This window comes from Moschus berezovskii, chromosome 15 (assembly GCF_049115385.1).
Source record: "Moschus berezovskii isolate FMDL1 chromosome 15, NW_MosBer_1.0, whole genome shotgun sequence".
Taxonomy (NCBI): domain Eukaryota; kingdom Metazoa; phylum Chordata; class Mammalia; order Artiodactyla; family Moschidae; genus Moschus; species Moschus berezovskii.
Genome location: NC_142474.1, coordinates 23,316,548 through 23,327,876, shown reverse-complemented (window position 1 = coordinate 23,327,876; position 11,329 = coordinate 23,316,548). Strand labels below are relative to the sequence as shown.

Here is an 11,329-nt window from a genome sequence, read left to right as displayed (position 1 = left end):
GTGATGCCATCCAGCCATCTCATCCTCTGATACCCTCTTCTCCTTCTGCCCTCAGTCTTGCCCAAAATCAGGGGCTTTTCCAGTGAGTTGGTTGTTCATATCAGATGACTAAAATGCTAGAGTTTCAGCCTCAGCATCAGTCCCTCCAACAAGTATTCAGGGTTTATTTCCCTAAAGATTGACTGATTTAATCTCCTTGCTGTCCAAGGGACTCTCAGGAGTCTCCTGCAGCACCCTAGTTCAAAAACATCAATTCTCCGGCATTCTGTTTTCTTTATGGTTCAGCTCTCCAACCATATGTGACCACTGGGAAGACCATAGCCTTGACTATGTGGACATTTGTCGGCAGAGTAACATCTCTGCTTCTCAACACACTGTCTAGATTTGTCATAGCTTTATGTCTTCTGATTTCATGGCTGCAGTCACCATCCACAGTGATTTTAGAGCCCAAGAAGAGAAAATCTGTTACTACTTCCACCTTTTCCCCTTCTATTTGCCATGAAGTAATGGGGCTGGATGCCATGATATTAGTTTTTTTTAATATTTAGTTTTAAGCCAGCTCTTTCACTCTCCTCCTTCACCCTCATCAAAAGGCTCTTTAGTTCCTCCTCGCTTTCTGCCATTACAGTGGTGTCATCCGCATATCTGAGGTTGTTGATGTTCCTCCTGCCTAACTTCATTCCAGCTTGTAACTCATCCAGCCTGGCATTTCTCATGATGTGCTTAGCGTATAGATTAAACAAACAGGGTGACAGCAGACAGCCCCGTCCTACCCCTTTCTCAATCTTGAGAAAGATTGAATACTACAGAAAGTACTAAGGGCGAATATTTTTGTGCCACCTTGGGAGTTAGCAGGCAGACACACAACCCAGGCTCAGCCAACTGGATGCTGCAATGAAAAAAATCTGAATCATAAAGAACTAAATCCAAACCACGGAAGAAGTAGAGAAAATACTCATGTATGCGCAGCAGGCAAAGCCACTGTGGGAGAAGTTCAGGCAGATTTGATGTTGGTGTCCAGTCCCAGGACAACAATGCTGGTGGTGGGACCCTGGTACATTTTTTCTATTCCCTACAAACGCTTTGTCCTTCCAAGAACAATGGTCTACACTTCCAGTCAGTTTTGTGAGTTCCATGTTTTCCTTCCTGCTATCCTTCCTTTCTTTCTGCTTAAGTTGGTCTCTGATGAACTCTAATCATTATATCCAATAATAAATTTAAGGTGTTTTATCACCAAATATGTTGAGAAAAAATTGCTCTATTACTCAACAAGGAACCCTTGTGAGGTTGAATGCCAGAATATGACCTGGCAGGGAGGTAGATCAGCAGCAAAACTCAGGAGAGAAGGCCTGGAGAAAAGACGAGAGAGGATGCTAATGAAAGACTGACGTGAGAGGGCAGCCCTGACAATAGTGAGGGAGAGTGGAATTTGTACAAAGATATTGTGCAGGAAGACTCGAGAAGCTGTGAGGGCTGACTTGACATGAAAAGTGAAGAGGGTAGCATCAAAAGGCTTACATCTCAGACGATGGTAAAGCATGAGAACTTGGGAAGGGACACCTGTTCAAGGGAAAAGGTGACCTTTTTGAGCTTTAAATATTCATAGAGTTAGCAAATATTTATTACATTCCAGATGGAGCGAAGAGTGAAACTGACAAGAAATCCAAATTCTCCTGATAGACAAGAAACAGGTAAATGCACAAAATAATCACTGATTTTTGAGAAGTGCTAAGAAAGACATAGCAGTGACATAAAGAACTTTATTAGCTATGATAATCAAGGATGATATTTAAACTTAAGACCTGAACACCCAGGTTCAGTGGCATTGTTGATGGAAGTGATGATGTCAGTGATGAATGATTAAGGAGGGCCAATACCTGGCTAAGGCTGAGGTCATGACTGGGTCAAGTATATTCCTGGCTCAAGTTTAGCTAGGGCTGGAGGGTGGGAGCAGGGATTAATGGCAAATGACTGCAAAGGAAATTTGGGAGATGATGGAAACGTTCTAAAACCAAAAATCATTGAACCATACCACTTAGCGTGGGTAAACTTTATATGAAATTTATGTAGTGGTAAAAGTTTCTTTTTAAAGCTATATGCAAAAAGGAAAACTTGCTAGGGCAGAAAAAAAGTCTAGATTTATAGCTATTATGAGTTTGCCATGTCCCTGGCAAAAATTAATTTACTCCATCTTCAACTTGTCTTAGTAACAGTTTTGTTTGAAGATATCACAATATTGTAAATCAACTACCCTTCAATATAAAATTTAAAAATTAAATTAAAAAAACTGTATAAGAAAAATTATCTTATCCATGCAGGAAAAGAAAGTCAGACAGATTACTTGCAAAGAAAGAACAGTCACTCTGAATTCAAGCTTCCTAGGTGCAAAAGTAAATGTCATAATAATAAAAGGAAGACATTTTTATAAAAGTTTAGTAGGTCAAATTAAGCTCTCAAAATTACATGTCAAGCTAGGATGTAGCTCTTGTCAAGGCAATAGAAATATAATCAAGTGTGCTCATTTGATATACAAAAGAGGTTGTTTATAGTTACAGTTGATTTCACTGAATAGTAAACTATATACACTTCAGATGTAGTTTGATTTATAAATTATATTTCCCCCAGTACTTCATAGAAACACATCTATTGCAAATCCAAAGCCCCAAGTTCAGTTGTCTTTGGTGACAGGCAAGTAGCACAAATGAAGGAAGAAGGCCAGATGTACTACCATGGTATATCAGAGTCATCAATCAGGGTTTTTTAGTACCACTCTTGATATCTAGCTTCTGCATCAGGGAAACTTTAGGTGAGGATTGTGGCAAACTGAGGATTCCTGAAGATCGACACTTTTCAGGAATGAGGAACTGTGTTGCTGAGTCTTTAAATTTTTAAAAAAAGAAATCAGATTATTAAATTTTTTTTCAGTTTACTCATATGAAAATAGGGTTTGTCCAGAAGAAAAGATGTAAGGCCTGGAAGATGAGACCAAAACACAGCTACACAGATATCAGAGGAAGAGCTTTCTTAGGCAGAAGGAATGGCATGCAGCAAGGCCCTAAGGCAGGAAAGAGATTGTTGACATGAGGGAACAGAAAGGAGGCCACAGTGACCTGACTGTAAGGAGGAAGGAAGATGCCAGAGAGGTAAGCAAAGTCAGGTTGGGCAGGGTCTCACCAGTTATAGCAAGGAGCTTAGATTTTACTCTTAGGGAAACAGGAAGTCATAGTTTGGGGTAAAACAGAACAGAGTTGTTGTTTAGTCACTAAGTCATGTCTGACTATTTTGTGACCCCATGGACTGTAGCCCACCAGGCCATTGGATTTCCCAGGTAATCCTGATTTCCCAGGATTGTCATTTCCTCATGCAGGGGATCTTCCCAACCCAGGGATAGAACTAGTGTCTCCTGAATTGGCAGGTGGATTCTTTACCACTGAGCCACCAAGGGAAGCCCAAACAGAACAGTTAAAGGATATAATTTATCTTTTGGTTGTGTAGAAAATTAATTAGGGGATTAAATAAGAAATCAGTTAGGGCACTACTATAGAAATTCAGATTAATAGTGGCTTCGTTGTAGCACTATTGACAATAGCCAAGACATGGAAGCAACCTATACATCCATTCACAGATGAATGGATAAAGAAGATGTGGTACATATATACGATGGAATATTACACAGCCATTAAAAAGAATGAAACAATGTCATTAGCAGCAACATGGATGGGCCTAGGGGTTGTCATATTGAGTGAAGTAAATCAGAGGAAGAGAAATATCATATGACATCCCTTTTATGCAGAATCTAAAAAGAAATAATACAAATGAACTTATTTACAAAACAGAAACACACTTACAGACTTAAGAACAAACTTATGGTTACCAGAGGTGAGGGGAAAGGTGGAGGGAGGGATAGTTAGAGAGTTTGGAATTGACATGTATGCACTGCTATGTTTTAAATGGATAACCAACGTGAACCTACTGTATAACACAGGGAATTCTGCTCAGTATCATCTAACAACCTAAATGGGAAAAGAATACAATACATATATCTGAATCACTTTGCAGTTCCCCTGAAACTATCACAACATTGTTAATCAACTATACTCCAATATAAAATAAAAAGTTTTTTTAAAGAAAAACTAGGCAAAGAAGCTAATAGCTTGAACTAGATGGAAAGATATGGATGGTCTTGAGAGACATTTTTAGGGTAGAGCCATAGGATTTGCTGATAAGTTGAATGCAGTGAAGCAAAGTAACGAACAAAGGATGCCTTCTAGTTTGGAACAACTGGGTACATATTGTTACTATTTACTGAAAAGGGAGATAATAGGGTAATAACAAGGCTTGGTGAAGTGAGATCCCCACCAAAAGGATACATTAGGCATCCAAATGAAGATGTCACTTAAGAAGGCAGATATATCAACTAGAGGTTTGAGAAAGAATGGGGTCAGAGATATGAATTTGGAAGTGCTCTGCACACGGAAGGTGTTCAAAGCACCCAGTGGGGAAAAAAAAAGAAAGAAGACCTGTGATCAGGCAGGAGTAAAGGAGGAGACTACAAAGAAGACTGAAAGGAAATTGCTTGGCCAGTTAAAGGCAACCTAAGCATCTGGTAACTTCGACATCAAGAGAAGACAGCATTTCAATGAGCAGGTAGTGGCCCCAGTGTCAAATATTGCCTAGAAGTCAATAAAAGGAAAATAGGGTTGCCTCTGTTGAGTTTGACAACATCAGAGATAGTTAGGGACCTTTACAAGAAAAGTTTCAATGGCAAAGTTAAAGCCAAATTGAATTCAGTTGAAAAGTGAATGGGAAGTGAGGAAGTAGGGAAGTGAAGGCAGAGAGCATTTTGAGAAATTTTTCTTTGAGGAATTGCAAAGAAATGGGGCATAATCCTGAATGGGACTAAGGGATGTTTTGTTTTAAGATGGGAGGTATGAGAGCATCTTTGTATAGTGATATAAATGGTCCAGAAGAGAAGAGGGGGATGAAGAGAAGAATTGTAAATGAAATCCTTGAGTAGGGAAGGAAAAGAGGAATATGGACAAGTGGAGGGGTTGGTTTCTCAGGAGCAGGCAAAATTGCTCTATCCAAAAGGAAGACAGGAGTTATAGAGCTGAATGAAAGAATAGGTAGATCTAGTCAAGAAAAGTGGAGAAGGAAATGGCAGCCCACTCCAGTGTTCTTGCCTGGAGACTCCCAGGGACAGAGGAGCCTGGTGGGCTGCCGTCCATGGGGTCGCACAGAGTCAGACACGACTGAAGCGACTTAGCAGCAGCAGCAGCGGTCAAGAAAAGATGAAAGAGTTGTTGAGGAAGTAGTAGAAAATTAAGGAGAGAGAAAACAATCGTGGAATGGTGATTTCAGAGAGTGAGAAGCCAAGCTTCCTAGAACAAAAGAATAAATTAGGTGTAGGAGAGTTGAACGCTGTTTGAGGTTTGAGGCCCTGAATTGCCTATGCAATCACTGAGGCCAGGTAGATAATTTTCTCCACAAATAACCAGCTGATAAAACATACATATGGAGAAGCCAAACAAGTGGTTGCATTCTGCTAGACTAGGACTATTTCAAGCAGTGTGGATATGGGTATTGAGACTCTCTGCATAAGAACTGCTATAGGGCTAGATCATTATCTCCAACCTGAGCATGGAGGGAAGTGAAATCAGGAGGTTCAGATGATTAGTGAAAACATAGTGAGCCTAGGGCTTCATTTCAGTTTTAAAACTGATTCATTCTGGCAAGTAAGAGTTGGGACAAACTGGAGAAGGTGGATCTTAATTTTTGACAAATAGGGTATTTCTATGCAGAGTCTAAGAGTAGAAAATTAAGGAGTTAGATCAATCTAGATTCAACTTGTGTTGAATCAAATGTGTGTTAGACTCTGTACTGGGCACTTACCTGTTATTTTATTTAATCCTCATAATAACCCCGTGCTTTGGGTAAGATAAATGCTTGTTTTATAGATGATAAAATAAAGCAGAGAGGATTGAATGGTTTGCCCAGAAGCATCTGATAAGGATTTGAAGCCAGACCTTGTGATCCTGAATCCAATGCTTATCCTTTGACAGCAGCAGTAATACTTAGACTCTAGGGTTAGAGATAATCATCAAATAGGCAGGCTGGAGATGACTGAATCAAGCCATATGGCTGAGGCCAGATTCAGTGTTCTCATATAAAGGGACTGAATAGTAGACAGGTAACTCTGAATAGAACTTTCTGACTCAGGATAAAGAATCAGTTCTTTCTGATTAGTCAGATAAGTAGCAATGGGTTGGGACTACTTCGACCATGACCCACATCATGGATCTGGAGACAGGAAAATCCCTGTTGTCTCAGGTCCGACTCAGTCCTGGAAAAGGACTGGCCAGAAGTTCAGTAGCAAACCGTGCCAACGAGGGAGAAAGGGAAGGAAAGAGATGGAGCAGGAATCCACATTGGGCCCAATATCAACTCTCTCCAGGGTGAATGACACAATCCTGGAGTCCCAAACAGGACAGAACTGCAAGTATTATCAAGGAAGAGTTGCAGCCCTTGGCATGAAAATACAGAAAGAGAACCGGCAGGCTAAGAATGGGTTCTTATGTTCTTTGCAGATCCTAGTTTGCCTCCTTTACTTCACCTAAAATACCTGAGGCTGAGCCCCCAGCCTGTCTCTACTTTATATCTCTAAATTCTAAAGCTACACTGTCCAATACAATAACCACTAGCCATAGTTGGCTATATACATTGAAGTATAAATTAAATTAAAAATTCAGTTCCTCAGTCACACTAGCCACATTTCAACTGCTTAATAGCTGTACATGGCTAGGAGTTACCATTGGACAACACAAATAAGAAACAATTCTTTTGATGCAGAAAGTTCTATTGGCAGTGCTGGTCTAGAAAACAAGAATCAGAGCGTAGAACGAACATTTCTTATTTACATCATGTGGGACCAGCCATGGGCCAGCAGGCCAAGAGATGTGCAGAAGACTGAAATTATTACCAACAGGTCCATCCTGTTTTCCACAGTACCCATATGTACCTTACTCCATTCCTTATTTATTTCTAAATATAATATATATAAATTATATACAATATAATATATTTAATATTTCTAAATACAATATAACTAAATAGAACTGTCAGACACAAAAAGTACAGGCAAGAATGATTTACCAGAACCATAAGGTCCAATGATGTTAGACTCAAGTTTGGATAAGGTGTGTCGGACCACGGAAATTTATCTCAATCTTCCAGCTATGTTTGAAGATTCAGTTTGTGACAGGCAGGTGCTTGGGAGATACACAGCACATACCCTCATTCTTGCAGATTATATAGAACACTTCATTCTGTTCACACGTTTCTCTGCATCTTCCCAAATTATTCCAACACTTCATGGCTGAAATTAAAAGGAAAAGGAGAGGAGTGGATCAGTCTAGAAATAAGCAGCAGGTTGGGGAAGGGGGAGGCCAAAGCCCAACAGAAAAGACAGTTATAGGGAAATAAGGAGACATGTAAAGAAAAAGCCCTTCTAAGTCATCCTCCAGGTTTAAGCGAGATTATATTCACTGTCTTTTCTTTTTTCTCACTTGTGTCACAATTCCAAAATTCTCCCCACTCAGTGCCCTGGGCCCCACTTGGCCGCTTCCCCACCCCAACCAGCTCCCTTTGGGGAGGCAAGAGGGCCCCTCTCTCCTTTCATCTCTCCCATATTATAAGGTACCCAGGTAGAGTTTCATCTCCCCCCATTATAAGGTACGCAGGTGCCAAGGACACAACAGAAGTGACTGAGCAGACATGCACACAGGTGCCAGGTGTCAATTAACCATCTTTCCCTTTGCTTTTGGGTACCCTCTCTGACCACATCAGTGAAAAGGGACAGGAATCTGAAATACATCCATCAGGACATCTGCAAGTCTTCTTTGTTGTTCGTTCTCTCAGTCTTGTCTTACTCTTTGCAACCTCATGGACTGCAGCATGCCATCTGTAAAACCCTTTTCCACAACATTCCAGAGCTTTTCACTGGTCTTAACAGGTCAAGATAATTAGAAACAGCTCTCTGGTACAGCCTAAAGTAGCCCAGATAAATTGAGGTTGCCTGAGAGAGTAAAATCAGAATCCTCAAACAATCAGAAATCAAGGAACCATTTTCATAGAGGCAAAAATAGATCAAAATTCAAATTATCCCAAGGAATGTTTTTGGAAAAACTCCAATTTTCTCCATACTCTGTGTCCAAGTCTCTCCCCTCCAAGTACCTACCCTGTCTTCGCCATCATCATGTTCAACTTCTCCAGAGCCAACCATAGCAAGGTCAGAGTGGTCAACTAACGCCACTGAAAAATCAGCACCAGGGAACTCAAACTTCTGCTTTGAGTTTGAGAGATATCCTAGATATAGTTAGAGAGGTATCCAAAGGCCATTCTCCCTGCCCAGGGCCATTCTCCCAGCCCAAGCTATTAGAGCCACCAGAATTCCCTAAACATGCATCCCTGACCCACTTTCTCTTGGGAAAGATCCTGGTTACCTGGGGTGACCTGGGCCAGGAGCAGGATAACAGTCAAAATCAGAAGGAACTTCATGAATTATGGATAGAGATAGGAGGCTTCTAGGCTGGCAAGACAGTCAGAAGACTCCATGCTGAGCAGTCCAGACTGGTATTTATTGCCCCAACGAGCATGGTAGAGCCATGATCAGTGAACCAGAAAGGGAACAGTCATTTCAGATTAGACAGACAGATAAGTAATCAACCACAGTAGTAGAATGGCTGTTGGATACGCAACCTTCTTGTGCTCTTCCAGCCATACATATATATATTTGTCCCACCACTTCCACCCCCAGAGTTGGGCAATCACCATCCCATTCTCTGTTTCTATGAGTTGGACTTTTTAAAAAAATTGTTAGAGTCTACAAAGAAGTTATATCACATACAGTATTTGTCTTTCTGTGTCTTGTTCCCCAAATCTTTTGTTGAGGTAACTTTTTTATTACATTATATACATTTTACATGTATTTTAACTTCTGTATACTCTACAAGATGCTTACAAGCGCTACTGGAAAAGCCATAGCTTGGACTATATGGACATTTGTCAGCAAAGTGATGCTCTGCTTTTTAGTACACTGTTTAGGTTTGTCATAGCTTTCTTTCCAAGGAGCAAGTGTGTTTTAATTTTGTGGCTGCAATCACTGTCCACAGTGATTTTGTAGCCCAGGAAAATAAAATCTGTCTCTGCGGCTTCCACTTTTTCCCCTTCTATTTGCCATGAAATAATGGGAAGGATGCCATGATCTTAGGCTTTTTAATGTTGAGTTTTAAGCCAACTTTTCCACTCTCCTCTTTCACCCTCATCAAGAGGTTCTTTAGTTCCTGTTCACTTTCTGCCATTAGAGTGGTATCATCTGCATATCTGAGGTTGTTGATGTTTTCTCCTGGCAATCTTGATTCAAGTTTGTGATTTCACACGATTCAGTTCAGTTCAGTTCAGTTCAGTCACTCAGTCGTGTCCGACTCTGCGCAACATGATTATGAGGGTAAAAATCAATAAATCAGTAAAATATATAGGAAAAGGCTTTGTATAAGATCAATGATGACAAATTCATCATAATAATTGACCCAACCCTTGGCAGCAGAGGAATGAAAAAGGAAAAGGTGCTCTATTGACAAGGGGCTTACTTCTAAGAATTAGTAGTGAGGAAATTGGCCCTGGAACTCATTTCCTCTCCTTTTAGAAAGGACTATAGAAATGAAACCTGAGGTGCCATTTGAGTTACAAGACCAAAGGGCACAACTTCCTCCATTCTTGAGAAAGGAAATGTTTCCAGTTAGAAGAGTAGGACACTCGGCTGAGAGTCTTGAAGGACTGGAGACTGAGAAGTGGGGAAACTCACAGGGGCACTATTCTTACAGAAATTTAAAGGACTTCCTTTGTACATCCAAAGAACCCTTAGTGACACAGAGTTTCTCTTAGTATTGCACTCTTGTTTTGAGATCTACTTCTCCTTCAGTAAAGAACTCCATCATAGCCCTGCATGTTCATTCTTCTGATTGTTGATTAGCAGAATAAGGAAGCCTTATGAAGAGATGACCTGAATCCATTATGTGCATTATCTAACAGGTTTTCATCATTAGAGGAGATTTTCATAACAAATCCTTTCCCATCTAGCACAAGGGACTATAAAACAAAATGCCCTGGTTACTTCACAAGCTAAAAAGGGATCCCCCCACACCTGAGCTATATTCATCTCTGTCTCTGGGGTATCCAGCATTCTTCAGCTTAAACATCTCCACTTCCTCATTTCTACTGATAGCCAACTATTTTGCCATGACTTTCATTCAAAGCTCTCCAAGAAAAATAATCTGCCTGGCTAAAAAGAATCTGATTCATTAGCTAATAGACATAAACTATTGTAAAAGAACAGAAAACAATAGAACCACCTCTCTTACTGATATCTACCAATCTGAGCTTTTCTCTATTGTCAAACATGAAGTCATAAGCACCTGATGAGTGAGGTGAATGCCTGTCAGTAAGAAAAGGAGCAAAGAAAACTGTAGAAGCAGAGCAAAAAAGAGGGAGAGAAATGAATAAAGATTAGAGGTAATCTTTGTGAGAATATGTGCTTTCCAGACAAGATTACAGATTTAGAAAGAAGGAATCCAGAGAACTCCCTGGTGGTCCAGTGGTTAGGACTCTACCAATTCACTGTCGAGGGCCTGAGTTCAATCCCTGGTTGAGTAATTAAAATCTCACAGGCTATGGGACAAAGCCAAAAAAAAAAGGAGTCTATAAATCCATTAATGGTCCATTGAGAAGATTATCTGAGAGTGTGAAAAAGTAGGAGGCATTCAGCAGGAAGGAGTTCACACTGATGAATGGACTTTGCTGTGAAATGTTCAGGAGCTTAAAGTCCCCATATTGAAGGTGTGGTCAGAAACCCAGCCCTGAGGCCAAATACTTGTGCTTGACCTCTTTAAATAGGCTCCTGCAGTGCTGTGGTCCTTTACTCAACACCAGTTACCTCTTTCTGAGCCTGAAGTGGGTACCATTGCCATCTCTGGCCTAGTGCAAGATAGGGTGGTGTCTGAGGTTCAGAAAACTCTACATCTCTTCTCTGCCTGACCATTGACTTTTACTATAAAAGTGAAAGTCGCTCAGTCATGTCTGACTCTTTGTGACCCCATGGACTATACAGTCCATGAATTCTCCAGGCCAGAATACTGGAGTGGGTAACCATTCCCTTTTCTAGAGGCTCCCCAACCCAGGGATCGAACCCAGTTGTCCAGTGTAAACCAAAGCCTCTCTCATTGGAGACTGCCTAGCCAAGAAAATGAACTTTCTTATGTTTCCAGGGGATTTA

At 40.6% G+C, this 11,329-nt stretch overlaps 1 protein-coding gene across 1 annotated transcript; it reads right to left on the bottom strand.

Moving 5' to 3' along the window:
• Positions 1-7,247: 7,247 nt before the first annotated feature.
• Positions 7,248-8,556, bottom strand: LOC148775387 (beta-defensin 121-like). The gene is made up of 2 exons (XM_088843645.1): positions 8,502-8,556; positions 7,248-7,375 (listed from the first exon to the last, which is right to left on the bottom strand). Exons 1-2 carry the CDS (start codon positions 8,554-8,556, stop codon positions 7,248-7,250), a joined length of 183 nt encoding a protein of 60 aa, XP_088699771.1.
• Between the last annotated feature and the right edge of the window lie 2,773 nt (positions 8,557-11,329).

Coding starts and splice junctions, on each gene's coding strand:
- LOC148775387 (XM_088843645.1), bottom strand. CDS start 8,556: ATGAAGTTCCTTCTGATTTTGACTGTTATCCTGCTCCTGGCCCAGGTC. Junction 7,376..8,501: donor CCTGGCCCAGGTCACCCCAG/GTAACCAGGATC, acceptor TTTTAATTTCAG/CCATGAAGTGTTGGAATAAT.